At 40.4% G+C, this 20,628-nt stretch overlaps 2 protein-coding genes across 2 annotated transcripts in view; both read left to right on the top strand.

Annotated features, from left to right (window-relative positions):
* The window catches only part of zfpm1 (zinc finger protein, FOG family member 1), a 186,147-nt gene that overhangs the window by 52,847 nt on the left and 112,672 nt on the right, over window positions 1–20,628 (top strand). The gene's annotated exons all lie outside the window — the stretch shown is intronic.
* On the top strand, window positions 18,343–19,056 carry LOC311244772 (induced myeloid leukemia cell differentiation protein Mcl-1 homolog; the record flags this gene model as incomplete). The annotated part of the gene is made up of 1 exon (XM_084334459.1): window positions 18,343–19,056. One exon carries the CDS (start codon window positions 18,343–18,345, stop codon window positions 19,054–19,056), a length of 714 nt encoding a protein of 237 aa, XP_084190585.1.

Raw genomic sequence — 20,628 nt, 5'->3', positions numbered from 1 at the left:
AGACAATTTAAAATATACTAGTGCAGTGTCCGTTCGGGGCGTGGCTGTTCGGGGCGTGGCTGTTCGAGGCGTGGCCACTCATTGGCTTTTGATCTTCAGCAATACACCTGTGAAGTAGCTGGGATGTTCTGGAGGTATGCGAGCCACAGACGGACACACACACAGACGCTGTATTCAGTGTGCTAGTTTTACTTGATTTGATTTGATGTTTTTTTATTTTCGTGTCTTACATACAGGTGTATGCCAAGCCCATATGGGCTTACAAGACACATAAACAATAAGTATATAATAGTATACTTGATATAGACCAAGATGGCCACAAAAAAAGAAAATACAATAAAACGTAATATAACACAAGCTGTAAGCAATGTATGTAAACAAAGAAACAAGAGGAATTAATATACAATTATATAGGATATAGTGTGTTTTGTCTCAAGTGCCATTCTTTCTCCAAAAATCCTGCAAAACTGAAGATGTCCTCCACAAAAAAACAACTCAACATACAACTCTCAGACTGCTAAAACAAATCCGGATTTACAATTAGAATTTTCTCAAATAAAGCCCTCAAATCGTTGTACAAAGGGCAATAAAAAACAAAACGATATTCAACTTCCACCACTCCCAGATCACATAGAACACACAACCACTCCTCAGGTTTACCTTGGAATCTACCCACTTCCACAGCCAATGCAGGGTGCCAGACCTCAACTGGGCACACAGAGACCTCCGTCTTCTCTTTTAAGTTTGACATTACATAAGTTTCAGTAAAATACAAATTTTTAATTACAACATATTTTCTAAGTTTAGGTTTTTTCCATATCTCCACCTTCCACTTATCCTGATGGATTGTTGATAATTTTGTTTTAATTATGTGAACCTTACATTGTTCATAAAAATCATACTTAAGTCGGCAGAAGAAAAAATCATGGACATCTCTCTTGACCAGGGATGACCGTGTGCTCTGTCCCAGTTAAATATCTTTTTTGTCACCCTGTCATTTGGCAGCTGGACCAGGCGGTTCCATAACTTAACCATTTCACCTTTTTGCTTGACCAAAATTGACCAAAATGCCCTCGAAAATTTACCAAATGCCCTCGGAAATCAGTTAAGGGGGGCAAGAAAAGCCCCAGACAGTTTACTAATTATATATATAATTATATATATGCTCTACAGTGCGAGCATTTCCCTCGTATTTGCCCCTAATAATATGTGTGTGCGAACCGGAAAAATCATTTACTCGCAGTGTGCGAGTGAAGATTACAAACGTTCCGCTGTTAATAGTTCAGAAACTACAAGTCCCACATTACACAAGGCGCATAAACGTCCAATCACAGTAGAGTTTCCTGCGGTGACGCGGCTGGTTTCATGCGAGTGAAAGGAAATGAGAACACAGTATGCGCTGGAAAAGAAAGTCACGGTACCATAGGCAAGTTATACATTCAAAATCAGACAACGCAAAAAATTCAGCCAGCCATGAAGCCCATTCATTTTTATTTTGAGAAAGAGGAATCCAGCTGGGAAGCTAATGTTACTGAGGCGGATAATGTTAGCGAAGTTAGCATGTACGCACATACACGCACACTGTGGGCCAGCCAGTGACTTTGGTGGTGTGTGCTATTGCACAGATGTGTGTCCCGTCCCCGTTTTTTTTAATAAATGGAAATGTATGGTTGAAACATGCAAACGTTCAAACGCACACACACTAATAAGCATTGGAGGCTTTTAACCTGCAGGGCCGGACTGGGGAAATCATTCAGGCCAGGAAATATAGTGCAAAATATAGCCCCAGTCAGGCCACTTTTTAAGCAGGGGGTCTGGGGGTCCCCCACCAGGATTTTTTTTGTTACAAAGACTTAATTCTTTTATTTGTACCCTTTAAATGCCAGTGTTTGTGATGGCATCACAAATTATTGTTAAAAAACAGGCTAGCATAATATGATTAGCAACAACACTGATTTTGATGGATTTTCAGTTTTTTTGTAATGTCGGATTGAAAAGGGCCATAAGGATAGTTCACATTGCAGGTTATCGTGATCACACTAACATATTGTTTCTGGAGTCAAAGACATTGAAGTTAAATGATCTTGTGGAATTTAAAACGGCACAATTAATGTATAAAGCAAAAAGTCATGCACTTCCAAGAAACATTCAAGAATTGTTCTTTGATAGGGAGGGGGGTTATAATCTGAGGGGAGAACACAATTTAAAGGTGCTAAACGTACGCACTAACATGAGAAAACACTGCATCTCAATATGTGGAGTGAAACTGTGGAACAGTCTTAATGTGGTGTTAAAGCAATGTCCAAACATGAGACAATTCAAACTGATGTATAAGGAAATTATGTTCACAAGGTACAGGGATGAAGAAGGGACTTGATATTCACAGGTGTTTACATTTTTATTTTGTTTCTATTTTATTTTATTTTATACATATATAGTTTTTGTTTTTGTTTTGCATATATATATATATATATATTTTTTTTTCTTTTCTTTTCTTTTCTTTTTTATGTTTAAAATAGTACACTCATTTGAGTAGTGGAAAAGGGGTAGGATTAAATAAGTGTATACTTCTTCCTACTCCTTTTCGAACATGCAGATTGAGTTGTTTTTCTTTTTTGTTATTGTTTGTTGTATTCATTGCATGTTCGAAATAAAGACTTCAAAATCAAAATCAAAATCAAAAAGAAATACAATCTTTTATTCAACTTCAGCCCTGATCATAACACCACATATTAATTTTATAATTCTAACCCTTTAAATGCCAGTGTGTGTGATGGCATATATTTGCAATATATCAAATGCAAAGTAGATTTTACTGGGGGGGATTATTACAGGCTAGCATGTGTCAATGATTAGCAACAACAGTTTTTTGTAAGGGTCCCGCCTCCACCAATCACATGCGGCTCCCTTTGTGTGTGTGAGAGCAAGAGAGAGAGAGAGATTTTTATTTTATTTAACCTTTATTTTACCAGGTAGTCACTTGAGATCAAACTTGTGTGAGTTGCAGTGATCTCCTGGTTGTTCCCCACCTAGGCTATCTAACTATTGCGCTGCTGCAACTAGAAACAATGGCCTGGCCTGCTTCTAAGTTCAGTGGCCTGACTGCATAAAAATCTTTTCTTTTATTTGTTTTATTTCTTTTTTCTTTTTTTTAATCATCTGGCGACCCCCCCCCCCCCCCCACGGCGGCTCGCGACCCGACCCCTACTTTGGGAACCCCTGGGCTATGATAACAAGGCCTGATCAGCATGTAATTTACGTGAAAAAGATCTTACCGTGGGCGGGTTGGATCCCCAAAAGGATTTTCCAGTTATCGATCGCCATCTGGTAGATCGATATGTCCATTGGCTGATGATATATTCCTTTACTGCATAGTGAATTCGGCGTCGCAAAAGGTATTCCAAGCTACAGGCTACACGTATAGATTCCAGCTAACAGTAAACTCCATTCAAAGTAAAAAAACAATAAAGCACCATTCTGCCACAGGGAACACTGCATTATCGAGACAGCGCCCCTACGAGGATCTGGCCGGTAATGCACTTTTCAGAATTCCAAGAGTGGGGTAAATCTGCAGTGCCGCTCGGTGACATTGAGTAGGTTATTAAAATGGAATAAAAAAACACACTAAAGTAAAGTGAAATAAGTTCATAAAACAATTTTCATAATATTAAGATAATAATAATGATAACAATAATAATCAAAGTAATAATAATAATAACAAAAACAACAACATTAATAATTAGTCTAAACAAATTAACATGAAACTGTAAAACAAAGTGACATTAATGGTTTTATTATGAGATTGAAGCTATTCATTTAATAATGTATATTTAAGCCTGGATTTGAGTGATGAAATAGCAAATTTTTATTATGGAGGGTTTTGAATTCCAAATAGTAGGACCTCTAAATCTTATACTGAACTGACATAATGTTGTGCGGAAGAAATTACGATCAATATTGTTTGATTGCCTTGTTGGATATGAATGAATACTGGAGTTTGATATGAAAAAATTATGGAAAACAATAGGAAATCAATCTAAATTAACCCATTCTCTGCCACGCTTATATCCATCGCTGTTTGATCTCTGCCAGCACTGTAAGTCTATGGAGATGTTCACCTTCTTTGCAGGGCTATAACTTTTTAAATTGTATTGCTAAATTGACATTACTATGGCCCATTCAACATCGATTATCTATCGTTCGGGATGTAGGAACGTTTTACTTTTTCATTCACACATTCATACGAAAATACCGTCTAGAGTATAAATATGTTTTTATCGTTTTCTGCAGTATTTCCCAGAACGTGAGATATAGGCACAAATGCATATATTAGATCATCAAATGCAGTTTGATACCGATCGACGCTATATAAAAAATTTCAACTGTACATGGTCCTCAACGCTATGACTGATCATGCGCGGGTGAATGGAGGGGGGTGGGGGGGGCGTTTATAATTCCGTGATAGTCGTTAGATGCTTCATGTAGTATGGGTGATATATTGATCAGAGCAGTTTGTATCGAAAATGATAAACAGAAACGCTGAAACTCACATCAGTCTCCTCGTACCGTTGGGCGATGAGAGTGGAGCAAACAGATCCCAGTTATGTGGTGGGGATCGCGGCGATCCATTTCCGGTTTGTATATTACTAATACACGCCCAAATCATGTAGATTATTGAGTTATGGCAAAGATCCATATCCACGGTGTGTGTATTGAGTCCCGCGACGATAAACGAGTGGCCGGACGGAATAGGGAGACGCACCGGGATCACAAGAGATCCACTTCCGGTTGCAACTCGCCGATCAGCCACCAGGTGGCAGTATTGAAGCGTTGCAGAGTTGTGCTGGCTCACACAGCATCCGACAAGGCTCCGTGAGTGAAATATGAATACCATGGCGAAAATATGAAATTATGATCAGAATCACGTCGTCATCATTGGCAGAATTTGCATGAACTTGAAACCCGTTGTATGACGTTATTGGCGGGGAAATGGTTAAAAGTGCAGTTAAACAAAAAAAATACATATCTGGTATACATTAATATCAAATATTGATAATATTTTAAGTTGCTTAAAAAGAGGAGCAGATGGTTCAAGGTGATTAGAAGTAGTGTCAAGCCTTATGAATTTCTTTTGCAATATACAAAGTTTATGAAGAGAAGTAGGACATGTATATTAGGGATGCACCGAATGGGAAATTCTTGGCCGAAACCGATACCGAAAATAGGAAACAGTTGGCCGAAAACCGAATGCCGAAAGGCCGAAAATGATTCATAGAATAGAATTTTTTTTTACCAATGTTGTGGAACATTATGATTATGGAAAAATATATGATTATGGCAAAACTTTACTTAAATAATAAATAATCACTATTATGGGTCCATAAAACATTTATTCAGCATACAGTACATTAATTCCAAGTCAAGTGCATTTTCTTTTCTCTGTAGGATAACTACAAAGTGCATTCAGAACAAAGCCAATGTGCTTTAAAACTGCATAAAAGATCTGCACACATGAGAGGGAGAATAGCTTATAGCAGACTTAATGATGTTACTGTAGTGGCTACAGTAAGCATTTTATATAAAAGTACCCCCTCCAATGTACAGTAAATTACCTAGTATGGTTGTCAATATTCCAATGTACAGCTTTGCTTGTACAGTTGTACAGTGCTTCCCCCCCAACCCCTCCTACCCAACCCCCCCCCCCCCTCTCCCTCTCTCTTGACTTTGGCACAGTAGACGCGCGACGTGTATGCTCGAGAATGATAATAATAATAATGCTCTTCAGATTATATTATCAACGACAGACAGCGTCAATGTGAGAAACACAATCCCCCCCCCTCTCGCTCTGAAGAATATGCATATTAGATCACTCAGTGATTAACCGCGACGGGCATATAGTAAATAAGGATATAAAGCATGTTAAAGATGCATTTATTGGACGCGTTGCGCGCAGAGTTTACATAGAAACAGCGTGACTCCCGACAGCGCGACATCATCACAACAACACGCGTTAGGTTACAGGTTGTTTCTGTTTCGGTGATATATTTTTGGTGAAAAAACTCTTTCGGCCGAAAGCCGAAAGGCTTTTTTTTGCCATTTTTGGCCGAAAACTTTCGGTGGCCGAAATTTCGGTGCATCCCTAATGTATATTTATGGACTCCCAAGAAGTATCTCATGGCACGGTTCTGGATAGCATTACATTCAGGTGCATCATCAAAACCCCATACTCCAGCAGCATAAAATAAAACAGAACCCACCATTGAATCAAATAATTGTGTAAATGTTGAAAACCCAAGGTCCGTGCACATTTTCATTTGACTCAACACACCCCCTAGCGCCCTTCCTGCTGACTCAGACAGCATTTTCCTTCCTTCTATGAAGCTGATGTACTCATTAAAGATGAAACCAAGATATTTATAAGAAAATGTGTAAATCAGGGGCGTTGGTCCAAATTGAAACTTATGGTTACTGCTGTTCATGTTTTTTCCTGAAGTGCATAATCTGTGTTTTTTTCACTGTTAATCGCAAGTCTTCATTTCCTGTACCAAGAACTCATAATATTCAACATATTATGTAAATTGGCTTCATTTTCTGCAAACAGAACAATATCATCAGTGTACAATAAAATACTTAGGATTATATTATCTATTGGAATACCAAGATTGCCTTGCTTAATTTCTTGTGCCAGGTCATTAACATAAAGGGTGAACAAAGTGGGAGAAAGCACATCTCCCTGTTTTACACCGAATGGGGTGGGGAACCAGCCGGTCCTAACATCATTCAGGTGCAGACAGGCAGATGGGGCCTTATACAGGCTTTTGATAGCCTTATAAAATAGACCATCAATACCAGAACAAATTAATTTATAATCCAAAAGCTCTCTATTAATCCAGTCAAAGGCTTTTTTTAAGTCAATGAAACAAACAAATGTATTCTTGCCCTCGTCCAATCTGGCTCTCACCACCGATGATAAAACAAAATCGTGATCAATACAAGCTCTCTTAGTCCTAAACCCATTCTGCTCATCCACCAACATTTCATTATATTCTAAGTATTTATTTAATCTATTATTAAGAACACTTGAATATAATTTATAAACTCTACTGATCAAACTAATACCTCTGTAATTTAGGGTCAGCTTTGCAGATTTGGGGATGGGCTTAATAATGGATTAATAATGTTCCATATCGAGGGGATGGTGCCTGTGTGAAAACAAGTTTGAAATAAACAGTGTAATACATTCAGCAGATAGGGAGCTTTAAGGACCTTGTTAGACAACTCATCATACCCATGGCTTTCTTCAGTTTCGCTCTGTCCACTAACGTAATGTCACTGTTTAATAATTCACAACCTGTAGGGCTATTGCTCATCCCAAGTTCGGCCTCACATTTAAACTTACATATTTCTATCAGGAAACCATCGTCAAATAAAGGGTGACTACTACAGGCATATAGGCTACTATAATCGGTTTCCCACTTTTTCAGAATCTGCTCAGTTTCAAAACATGATTCACCGTTGTCCAATACAATCTCCATTGGGACTGTCTGGTTCTTTTTGGGGCCTAGTTTATTTATTTATTTCCAAAATTGCTGGGGATTACTGACCTGTAGTTGTTCTATATGGAGAGCTTGTCCTCTCTTGAAACGTTGTTTGAAAAATCTGAGTTTCCTATCAAATTTGGTTTGACAAGCTTTAAATTAATTCAGTAAGTCTCTGTTCCTTGCATTTTAGAAAATATTTTTCGGCTGCACTTAAATTAAGCCATAGCCCATTTAATTCATTACTGGTCATATATATATATTTTTTTTTATAAAAACTAGATTTGAAAATGAGAAAAAATGATTATTGAAAAAGGGGGGTGGGGTTGTCTTATTGGGTTTGTCTTATATTTGGGCCAGTACGGTAATCTTGCACATATCCCAAAACTGTTTTGCACACATTCATTTAGTTTGACAACAGTACTGAGATTTAATGAGTTTGAATGTGTCCTCCAGTCAGAGGACACTGAATCCTTGTGTTGCGTTAATTACAGCTCAATGATGTAAAAATAGCAGTTTGGAGGGACTCTATCTTATATCTACACCTACATCAGGGAGGTTCTCCCTGTTTTTCCAGCTGTCTCTTTTTTCTGTCTGTCTGTCTTCTTCTCCTTCCTTGTTTCCTCCCTTCCACCCCTCCCTGTTCTCTCCTTCCTCTGTCTCTCTCTCTCTCTCTCTCTCTGTGTCTCTCTGTGTCTCTCTTTCTCTCTTTCTCTCTCTCTCTCAATCTCCCTTCCTCTCTTCACACCTCTCATCGCTCCCCTGTCTCTCTTTCTCTCTCTCTCTTATACCTCCCTCAGTTTGTTTAACCTTTGCCATCTATATCAGTAGAATATAATAGAAAATAACTTTATTGTCTTTAAAAAAAGTTATTTTCTTAAATTGCCATTGGCTTCTGCTGGTGTACACAAGTGCAATACCTAACACATAGTTAAAACATTATAAAATAAAAGTGGTCTAAATAACTAGGCTATCATCGCTATTTTTCCCTAAGTGTCCATAATATAAAACGGGTCAATCTGAAGATGATGATGATGATGATGATGATGATGATGATGATCAACCTCAACCTAGTTGAGAAACATCCTATCCTGTGGCTGAAAACAGTACCTGGTTAACTTATCACCTTTAATCTCTGCTTACTCTGAAACCACCTCCTGTAGAACTAATGGTTGCTAGGCAAATCATATGGTTGCTAGGGTCAGAGCTCTAGAAGGCTTTTTGAATAATCTAATCTCGTAGTTCCTCTAGCCCTCTATTACCCTATATAAACTCTGTGACCCTCTCTGTCAGGTTCATATAGGCTACTCTACTGTACAACGTGTGTCTATCTGGTATTTATTAGCCTTTATTATTGATAGTCTTTTACTGTATATGTGTGCTTTGATGATATGTAATGACGACATAACAATTATAGAACAGTTATAAGAAATGTAGGCTATTTCTTTCTGTGCTTGGGAATAGTAAATGGCGCATTTATATAGCGCTTTTTTTCAAATCGCTTTTGTTACAAAGGGTCAGATTAAACCGAATATATATATTTATTACTTGAGATATATTGTATAATATTTGTATATCGTCTGATATCCCTTGTATATTCTTTGTACATATACACGGAATATCCCTTTACCTAGGTACAGGCCAGACCATAATATTCGTTCTCCTATTAGACAGCGACCCCCTAGGCGCCAACGGCCATACCCCCAATGTCTAGTTCAAAGTCAGCGCTAAGACATGTCTCAACATGCCCAGGTTTGCGCAGTAATACGAGACAGAAATAAGGTTGGCACTAGATTATTCACCTTACGTATAAATACGGCGCAGGTGGATACAGAAGCACTTAGACTTAGTAACTAAAAGCTGAAGCCTTCACCACGATACAACGTGCTGTGAAGTGGGCCCGTTTTGCCCCTAAATAGAGCCTTGAGACCGTGTGCGAATTGATAGCTAAAGTGTCAGAGTTTAACGCTGTATCGTCGAGTTCGACTTATTCTATTATAAAGTAATAGTCTATTATGTATAGTGTATCGTGCGGCTACCGTTCTACAGTGACCAGCATTACCACCGGTTCGTCGTACCGAGCTAGTGTGCTTATCCAGGCTGGGCGGCCTAACCTTGTGCCGCCATCCGAGGAGTCCTAGACGAGAACCGTGTGGATATGTACACTGGATAACCTACACCGACGAATGCAGAGCCCTTTTCGGCTGGATTATATTACTTTGGTACTGTGGCTGCTGGAGCAGAGAACCGTCTACCCCACTACCGTGTGGGATCTACCCTGTGAGGAGCCCCGTCGAGCCCGCCTCTAGGACCCAGAGGCTGGCTAGCTTTCATCCATGCTGCAATGCATACCGGAGTATAGCTGTTGCTTTGTCTAAGGACCAAAGGATTATTGCACCGTCTCCTGTACCTGGAGTCTCTTTATTCCTCGTTGATCCAGACTTTTGCTCCCGACAATTCCTCTCCCCTGCTGGCTTACAACCGGAGGGAACCCCCTTAGTATCTCCAGCTGACCTACGAGTGTGCCTTATATAATTCTTATGCTACAGGTGGTATTAATTATCCCCATTGTGATATGCTCATGGACTTACGCTCTTGACCTATTTATGCACATTCTTCGCCATACAAGCGCGACTCTAATTCTCAATACTGTAACCTACTATTGATGCTCTTCTAATAAATATTCTAAACAGGACTTTCTTTGTTAAGCCGTGTTATTGTGTGGGTGTTCATCATATATACCGTGTACTGTATAGCCAGTAATTAAAGTACATAACTAAGTAGTGGTTTAATGATACCATACTCTCAATACAGTCAGGGAATTGTACCCCTCAGTTACAGCTTTACAATTTGTTCCTCACATTTTCACATTCACTCACACATTCACACCGATGGCCATGCAAGGTGCCAACCTGCTCACCGGGAGCAATTAGGGGTTAAGTGTCTTGCTCAAGGCCACTTCGACACGCTGCCTGGGAGGAGCGGGAATCAAACTGGGAACCTCCGGATTACCAGACGATTGCTCTACCTCCCGAGGCAAAGTAGATATATTAGTAGACTAGGAGAAAATTAGGAGAATACTTGTAATGGTAGATACATCAGGCCGGCAAATCTTTCTACTTTGGATTTTTTGTGGCCTTTTGGGGGAAACACAGACCACCATATTTGTCGGCGGAATGCTTACATAGTTTGAAAAGTTTCTTTGAACTTTTTGTCATTGCCCGTGACAACATTTACAACCAGATGTTATGTGACTAGGCTATATATAAAGAAAATATTTTGGATCTTGACAACGAGAAGCTAATAACAGTTGATTAGTGCAGACAGAGCTCGGCAGAATACCAGGAATTATATGGAAAGTTTGTGGAAAGAGCAAACTTACCAAACTACTAGCCATCACTAGCTAGCTTGCTGGTAAACAATACCAAGATCATGATAGCAACATGCCATCCGTCCTAAAAGTACAGTCACTGCCAGGTGTCCTGTGTGAATGCAACATAAAGATGGTGTAGTTTAGGGATGGCCGGTATGGCTTACCATTTATATCACGGTATATTTCTAATTTTGGACCGGTAGCGGTAATATCGCGGTATATTTGTTTTTCTTATAATAATACTATAATAATAAGAAGAAATGCTTTAGGGAGCAGTACAAGACGCTGGGATGGTAACAGTTTATTCCTGGGGGCTAACTATGAGGTTTCTACTGGGCTCTTCCATTAGTCTGTAATCTGTATATTATGACAAAATTGACATTGAACTTAAGTGTTATTGGTCATTGCACTGTCAGCTTGTAGGATATAATCTTTACTCGCACACATCTATTTTAGTCGTTCTGGCTTTAACACTCACACACGCACACACACTCTCTCTCTCTATCTCTCTCACACACACACGCACACACACACACACACACACACACACACACACACACACACACACACACACACACACACACACACACACACACACACACACACACAAGAGAGAGGAAGAATGGCTTATAGCAGACTTAAGATTTTAGAATATGTCAGCTAATTAGGTAAAATATTTATTATCAACTATCCACTTCGTTTTTTATAGTTTGGCTACTTAAAAGCATTGGACGTACAGAGAGAGACAGGGAGGGGAGAGAGAGAACGAGAGAAAGAAGGGGTATCAGGCTCAGCGGCCCCTCCCATTACTCACTGTTTGAGCTGGAGCGCATCATAATGATCTCCCCGCTAACTATCTCCGAATGCTCCGATATGAGCAGCTCCAGGGTTAGTTTAACTGTTTTGGGACCAGCTTAAGGCTTGTTCCGACCGCCTCCAGTCAAGTTTAGCAGTGTGGCTGCATTAAATTATTTTCCAATGTAGAGGAGCGTATGCTGTACCTCACGTGTACCTCGTGGCTGCAATACACTCCTCTACATGTCCTTACATAGGTACTCCGTTATGGAATTTGTAATGTCCTTCCACCACATTATTTTTTGTCTTTTGTGTCTGTGCGCATCCAGCAACAACTCTCGCTCCACATTGCTTGCAGAGAATAGTTTTCTTAGGTTGCTCAAGGTATGACTTTCTAACCCTTGTGCGCTGCTTATTTATTTATCTCACATTGGTGTTAACAAAAACTCTGGGTCCGAATGTACTCACTACTCAGTACCAACCACCCCAAAAAATAAGGATTAATATCCAGTTGTTTTGTACTTCATTACTAATTTATTAGCTCATCATAACCAGTCCCCATATCAAATATTATTTTATATGGCCCCAAGACCAAGACACAATATACCAATTATTCACTCGACAATAGGATTATATTCACTCATATACATATTTAAATATTTAATATAAATATTTATGCAATCTGACTATAACAGGCTAATATATGAAGACACTTTATTGAGTAAACTGCTTTGTGGGATTTAGAACTGTATTATGGAAATAAATCAATAAATCAAGGAACAAAACAACTTTATTTTAAACATGGAACATTGGAACATTCAACGGTTTGTTTTTTCTCACCCTGTGTGGGCAAACAATGGTGTGTGTGTGTGTGTGTGTGTGTGTGTGTGTGTGTGTGTGTGTGTGTGTGTGTGTGTGTGTGTGTGTGTGTGTGTGTGTGTGTGTGTGTGTGTGTGTGTGTGTGTGTGTGTGTGTGTGTGTGTGTGTGTGTGTGTGTGTGTGTGTGTGTGTGTGTGTGTGTGAATTGGCTAAAATGGTAAACATGAGTGTTTTTGTGTTTAAATAGCCGCCATGAGCACATACTCTAAGCCTTGTTCTGATAAAAAAAAACGAATGGCAATTATTGCATTTTACATTCTTGAAACACCACACGAACCCAAACCATGTCCAAATGATGGATGAAGCACCTTTCCTTCAAACTAATTCTTATTATTTGTTTGCATTGTGGGATACATTTGTAAATGTGACAAAGTATTTTTACATTCAAAAAGCCTTTTTTGAATTCTAAAAGTAGTCAAATTTCTACCATGGCATGGATTTCTACTGGTATACTGGTTCAATATATATCGCCCACCCCTAGTGTAGTTTGCTTGAAGCCCAGCGAAAGATACATTTTAAACAACCTTAGTGTATGGGGTAGGCGGAGAAAAATCTTGATTCTCACTATTGTTTGCATGTAAAGAAATGTTGGCACCAACATCATAGCTTTGATATAATAATAATGCAGGACCTGTTGCAGAGGTCTTTATTCGGCATGCAACGACACTCAATGTTTTTTAGCGGTACACACAGCGGTTAGTTTAGCACACACACCAGAACACACACGCATGCATGGTCTCTTTAGGATCGCCGATGCGATTCGTCTCTGCGATTAACCCATCCCGTCGTCTTCCCCCCCAAGGGCAGCCGGGAGCAGACAGGCGTCAACGTGAGCCGCGCCAGGGGACCAATCCAAGTGCTCCTGTCCGTCTTCGTCAAGGACGCCACAGCGTTAGCGATCTGTTGTTGTGCATGTTTTTCCATTGGGTTTTTATCTTATCGGGGGGGAAACCCTTGCGAGCACGGGGAGAACATGCAAACTCCACACAGAAAGGCCTGGGAGATACCCCACCTGGGTACCTGGCATCATGGAAACCTGGTCCCCAAGCGGGAATCGAACCCTGGACCTTCTTGCTGTGAGGCGACAGTGTTAACCACTACACCACCGTGCCGATATTAAGTCAAGTCAGAATGTGTTCCTTTATTAATCCCCTTGGGGAAATTCAGGTGTCTTGGGGGAGGGGGGCACAGGCAGGAACAAGAGATAATCATAGTAATAATAATAATTTATAATAATATTGAATAAATAGATAATTAATAGTAGCCTACAAGTATCTAAAACAATCACAATCAAATTTAAAATAAAAGATAATTCACCACATGCCCTCTCACCCATGTTTGTGTCTCTGTCAGCCTGTGCTGTTTCCTTGACCTCCTTCTGTGTTTAGTCTGTGTGTTGTTGAGATGAGGTCATTATTCTGATAAAGAAGCATGAAGGACGTCAGAGAAACAAGGAAGGAGGAGAGGAAAACTAGAAAAGAGGAAGATGAAGAGGAGACTGAAAAATAAGGAGAGACGATGATGATAATGTAATAAGGTGAAGAGCAGAGCACCTTTGGGTTTGATGTTTCATTATTCCTATGATAGACCCAGTGTTGTGCAACAACAACCAGACCGACCCTTCAGGTGAACACATGGTGGGGCCTGCTGTCTTTTTAGAGACCGTAAGCCAAAGGTCCCCGGTTCGATCCCCCGCTGTGACAGCCGATAATGTGTCCAACCCAGTCGAAGTGTCCCTGAGAAAGACACGATCCTGTTCCAGAGTTGCCCCAAAATGACTGACCCTGCCTTCTGACCCTCCCTGGTTAAGTGTATACATGCATGTGTTTCTCGGATTTTACTCTATTTAATATCACAGGTTTTATAGTAATTCTACACATTTACTTTGGTCCCAAATACACACCTATTGCGATGACCAATGTAACCATATCCCCTTCAAGCCTTTGACTCCTGCAACAACAACCAAAGAAAATTAAAAAAATTCCCCACAATGTTCATATTGGAATCCCCATTTGCGGCTATATTTGTACATCTTTTCTCTTCTTCATTTCCACTCCCTTCATAATTACATTAGAAGTCTTCACAGCATTGTGAGCGCAGGACCTGGCTTATATCAAAGCTGGGGTGGGGGGGGGGCGAGGAGAGGAGAGGGGGAGTGACAGAGGGATAGAAAGGGGGAGTCGAGGTTTCTCTCCTCTACTCTGCATACCATCCTAATCACTCCTCCTCCTCCTCCCTCCTTCAGTCAGGGTTAAGATCAAGGAGGGCGGATTGCAATCATGCTCCTTTTATCACGTAATACACACACACACACACACAATCTTTCAGAGATCTCTCTTATGTTGCTCATTCGGGCATACATTAAAGAGTGTGATTGTAACTTGATCAGATTTGTCTTACAGTTTATTTCATCTGTACAAGCAGCGGTAGCATGCGTTATCTGTATCTGTGTGCTCTCTGTTAATGTGGTGCAGCGCTGACAGTAGATTAGACGGAGGCTCGGGCTCGATGCAGCATAGAACCGGATACATATCGGCCCGACATTTGCGCATACAAGTACGGTTGAACTTAGAGTCGCTGGGCAGTGGAATGAATGTAGAATCATTGGGCAGTGGAATGAACGCAGTGTGGGCAGTGGAATGAACGTAGAGTCACTGCAGTGGAATAAACATAGAATCATTGGGCAGTGGAACTGTATTGATAGTCTTATGGTTTGGGGTCATTACTGCATCATAAGTTCTTTCCATTTCAGAGATCCACTGTACTTCTGTGTGTGGAAAAGTCAGAAAATCATGCCTCAAAATCATGAATTTGCTTCACATCTTCTATTGACATGTTTTTAGTTGCACATAATATTAATAATCCTTCCCATAGGAATTTGTTCTAACATATAGGGTGGGCCATATACCGAAAACGTACCAATACAGATATTATGAATCATACCTATATTAGTATGTTAGGTAAATGTATTCCTCCGGTACAGGCTGTTTCATTTTGTGCCCCTTTAATTAATCCAACTGAACGTACAACATCCAATCACATGTTGAAAGACAAACATGTTGACAGACAAACATGTTGACAGACAAACATTACATGTTGACAGACAAACATTATATACATGTGTTGATCGAGGGGCAACACCATGGAGAATGTGGTATTTTGTGAATGATCATTTATCGTTAGTTACTGTGGTAAATGTATGGGTTTCAGGTCATAGCCTACCGCCTAGCCCTGTAACATATAATAAACATATAATACAAAATTAATTTGATAAAAAGTATAATTTTTTTACGTCATGATGTCATAACAGAATGTCATGATGTCATAACAGAATGTTATAACGGAATGGCATGATGTCATAACAGAATGTCTCTAAAACGTACGTCCATTCGAAAAACCCTGACGAAGTTTGAATCCCAAAAACAGGCTTCTGGGACAGCTTCTTCTTCTTAATTTTTTCCGGCAGTGTAAACGCAACATGGCGTATTACTGCCCTCCTCAGTTCTATAATTCGAACAATTTTCTTTATCTGCTCAGAATCCAATGAGGCAACAGAGGCTGCAAATGGTTCTCCAACCTCGATCTGCCATTCACCCTCACCTCCGAGAGCGCTTTTTGAACGCCATTTCCACACGATGAGCTCTTCTGTTTTCAAGTCATATTCTTCTGCCATTTATTTCCCATCTGTAAAGAGATAGTGGATCTTCCTTTTCCCATCGTTTATCAAAGCTGTTTTCTTTGATGATTTTAGCAGATCAGTCCAGCATTGCACAGCCATGCTTCTGTTGTAACAAGACAGCACTTCCTGAAAATGCACGTAGCCTGTTCGGGGACAGCCTTACCATACAATTTATATTATTCAAATGGAACCCTTCTACTTCTTCCTCTTCTTTATATTTTCCGGCAGTGTAAACGCAACATGGCGTATTACTGCCCTCCTCAGTTCTATACTACGCCCCCACAATTGAGAAAACTTAAATACGCATAAGCCTACACATTCTTTTTATTTTTTATTATCTAGATCTAATCTGATTTATCACCTTCCTCCATCTACTTTCCCCCTTTAAACATTCTAGAACATTTGTGATGTCACAGTATGATGTCATAATAGAACATTCTAGAACATTTGTGATGTCACAGTATGATGTCATAATAGACATTCTAGAACATTTGTGATGTTACAGTATGATGTCATAATAGAACATTCTAGAACATTTGGGAAGTCACAGTATGATGTCATAATTGTGAGGTTTTTGTCCTTTGCTCACTTACTCGCTCTGTTCCTTTAAGCCTACTCGCTCTGTTTCCATTTGTTTTCTGTTAATCATTTCATTCCCCCATTCACACGCTTCTTCCCAGAGACGTCGTTGATTGGTTCTCCCCCGTCCACACGCTTATCAATCACATCCCTCAGCTGTCACTGCTTGTCAATTAAGCATTCCCGTATTATTTATACCCCGTTTCCCCATTCAAGTTTTGTTGGATCGTTTTGATATTTCAGTTGCATTCGCCGTTCCTGCTGCCTGCTGTTGTTTCCCTGTGCTTTGCCTCCAGGATATTCAAGAAGCATTCCTCTTGGACACCCTTTCCCCGAGGCGACGCGCTCGCTCCGTTCTGTTCCAACGCTCTTTACGCACAACGCCTGGGTGAGTTTTTTATGACTGTCTTTGATCCAATTCCGTTTTTCGTGTGTTTTTATAACACTGAAGATTTCCAGCTTTTTATCAGACAGTCACTCACCCAGCGTTTAGCCTTTTTTGGATTGTTTCATTGGGATAATATTTTGGCCTAACATCTCCCACTGTGTGTTTACACACCGAAGATATTATCACATTGGATTTGTATTTTGGGACTTCGCTCACAGTGTTTATTTTGCACCGAAGATATCTATCACTTGGGATTGTGTTTGGAACGTTACTCACAGTGTGTATTTACACCGAAGATACAGTCACTTGGATAACTCTGTTTTCGGGTACAAGTCACCTCTCCTGTTCACCTGCTCTGTTCCACCTGCACCCTGAGTTAACTCGCTCCCTCTCTCTCTCTCGGTCCCGCAACCACCTCGGAGATTCTGCCGAGAGAAGTCTGCAGAGCGGCTCTGACGTCAGCGTCTGCTTCCCCTGACTACCATCCCGGGAGAAGCTGCAGAGCAGCAACATTCATCCTTGCTTGTATTCCAGTCTTTGTTTGAACTCTTCCAAGTCTGTGCTGTTTATTTAGTCTTAATAAACAAGCCCTTGTTTTTGGCAACTCTGAATCCTACTCTCTTGTGTCGTTGCGTTTGGGGTCGGTGTCAAACCATAACAATAATAGAACATTCTAGAACATTTGTGATGTTACAGTATGATGTCATTATAGAACATTCTAGAACATTTGGGATGTCACAGTATGATGTCATAATAGAACATTCTAGAACATTTGGGATGTCACAGTATGATGTCATAATAGAACATTCTAGAACATTTGTGTATCTATTTAAAGGCAGCCCAGGGAACTGAAGAAGAAGACTCATAACGTGACTGAACTCTGAAGCGAGAACACAGAAATAACTTGACTGGACTCTGAAGAGACAACAGAGAAATAACTTTTAACTAACGAGATTTATTTCAAAGACAACGCAAAGATGAATTTTTCTCTAAGTCGTTGACCAAAAGGACCACAACTGGAACCTTCTCGAGTCTCTCGACTTTCATTCCTCCTCAAAATGGAGTCGTTGACGGATCAGAGTACTACGGCTCTGGGAATGCGTCCCCTCTGATGGCGAGGGCCTCATCCTTAGATACTCAAAATGGGAATGTCGCCGGTAGTGATACTCCACCACGGCCGAAGATTTTGCAGATTAAAAACATCCTGGATGATATCGGCGATAATGACGACGGCTCTCTGCCGCGCACTCCTGAGTTGTTCGACAGTGACCGCGACATGCCCAGTTGTCCGGCAGGGGACGAGATACTGGAGAACGACACAAGAGAACTCATTGGCACTTTCCTTACAGACTTTACCGGACTTTCTACGTCATGGTGCGGGCAAGGCAAGACTCTCTCGACGATGAAAAGGGTTGTGGATGACCTTCTCCGGAAACACCGATATGTATATCATGGTATGCTCAACAAAATAATCGAGTTGGATAATGGAGGGAACGACATGAGCTTCATTATGTCTGTGGCCAAGAGCTACTTTGGTGACGGGGTCACCAACTGGGGTCGCATTGCCAGCCTGGTGGCCTTCGGGGCGGTTGTGTGCCAGTACCTGAAGGAGATGGGCAGACAGCACTGCGTTGCGTTGGTGGGCCAAGAAATCTCCACGTATCTCCTTTATGACCCACGAGACTGGCTGGTGAAAAACAATTCATGGGATGGGTTTGTGGAGTTCTTTCGAGTGGCTGACCCAGAGTCCACAGTGAGGCACGCTCTCATGGCTGTAGCTGGTTTTGCTGGGATTGTGGCAACACTTGCCCTGTTGATCAGGTGAATTTATTGGACTCGAAGAGAATTTGGAATAATAATAATAATAATAATAATAATACATTTATTTTGTATAGCGCTTTTCAAAGACCCAAAGTCAACCCAAAGTTGTACCCTGTCCCCCCTGAACCAAGCTGAATGGGAGTACTGGCAGACTGGAAGCCTCCACCCCTTGTCTTTGAAAACCCTTGGCTCATTTATCCCTTTAACAAAGAAGGGGATACAGGACTATAGAAGATGGCGATGGGATATTGAAGAGTTGATTATTAGCTCAATTAATCCACTAGGTTTGATTGTTATTTTTCTGCTGCATTTTTTTAACCAACTTGTTCTTTATTTTGGAGGTTGCATGAGGAAATTTTTTGTTTGAGAAGTCTGCATTTAGACCACCCACCAGTTCTAGTCAACTTTTATTTAATGTACAGAGCATTTTATTTTTGTAATAAATTTACAAAGACACAAAATATGTTTGTATGCACTGTAAATTATCATGGCTTATGGGCAGTCAGTTGGCTTGAGAGATTTTGGCTTGTAATTCTATTTACAATAGGGCTCTTTTGACAAACACCTTGATTTGTATGTTTTCCATATGTAGGAAGCGTTTAAGAAGGATGGTTAAACCTGGACAGCGAGTACCTGATGATTCTATCAAACAGATGAGCCGCCTAGCCCTAGACTATCCTGGGCCTCAAGCCAAAGCAGGAAGGATTGCAATGTACATGCGTGTCACAAAGTCAACTTCCATAGAACCCATTCACAACACCTGGTTTCTCATCCAAAAGTGTGCACACCAGGCATAGCAGGTTGAATTTACATGAGGGTAGTTAGTATGACTTCTGGTTAGGGAAATCATGGGGTTTAAGTTCATATGAGGAGAGCAGAGAAGGCACATTAAAGACCGTTTGCAATGTTATAATCAAGGTAGGGTGGGAGATGACTGAAAGAGACTGAATACAGATGGAAGTTATATATTGGTACTGTTGCAAACATGGCTCATGGCCTAGACCAGGAGCACAGGGGCCTTTGCCGTTGTCTTGTGTACTAAAATAATTTAGGTGCTGAAAGCTAACTGCTATTAAAACATAATTCATATTGAAAGTGACTCAAATTACAAACCCAGCTGTAAGCTACTCCATACTATAGGTTGACTTGTACTTGCATAATTCTACATTTTGACCATTTTGTTTTCAGCCAATAAAGTGGAAGCTTGTTCATCTGCTCTTAAAAAAAAAGAAAAAAATCGGGCTAGCAAAAAAGCGCTTCTTTACGGGGAAAGACTTAATGAAAGTGTTAATCCCTGTAGAAAAAAAACTATTTACTGCCAGAGCCATAGGACTTGCTCTGGGAAATGACCTCATTCCCGGATGCAAAGTGTGTGAACATTTCCCCTTTTTTAACTCAAGGACAACCTTTTTTTCATATCAAGACCGAGGAGAAGAGATATGGAGAGCAACAATGTCTGTGATATCGTTTCGTTTGAGAATGGGCTGATATTGGTTAGACTTCAGATATGACCTTGAATGTATGTGTGTCTGTGTTGGGAGGGGGGTTGTTGTGTGTCTCTGTATGTGTGTGTGTC

This window comes from Notolepis coatsorum, assembly GCF_963971535.1.
Source record: "Notolepis coatsorum genome assembly, chromosome: 18".
Lineage (NCBI taxonomy): Eukaryota > Metazoa > Chordata > Actinopteri > Aulopiformes > Paralepididae > Notolepis > Notolepis coatsorum.
This window is presented reverse-complemented; position numbering and strand designations above follow the sequence as displayed.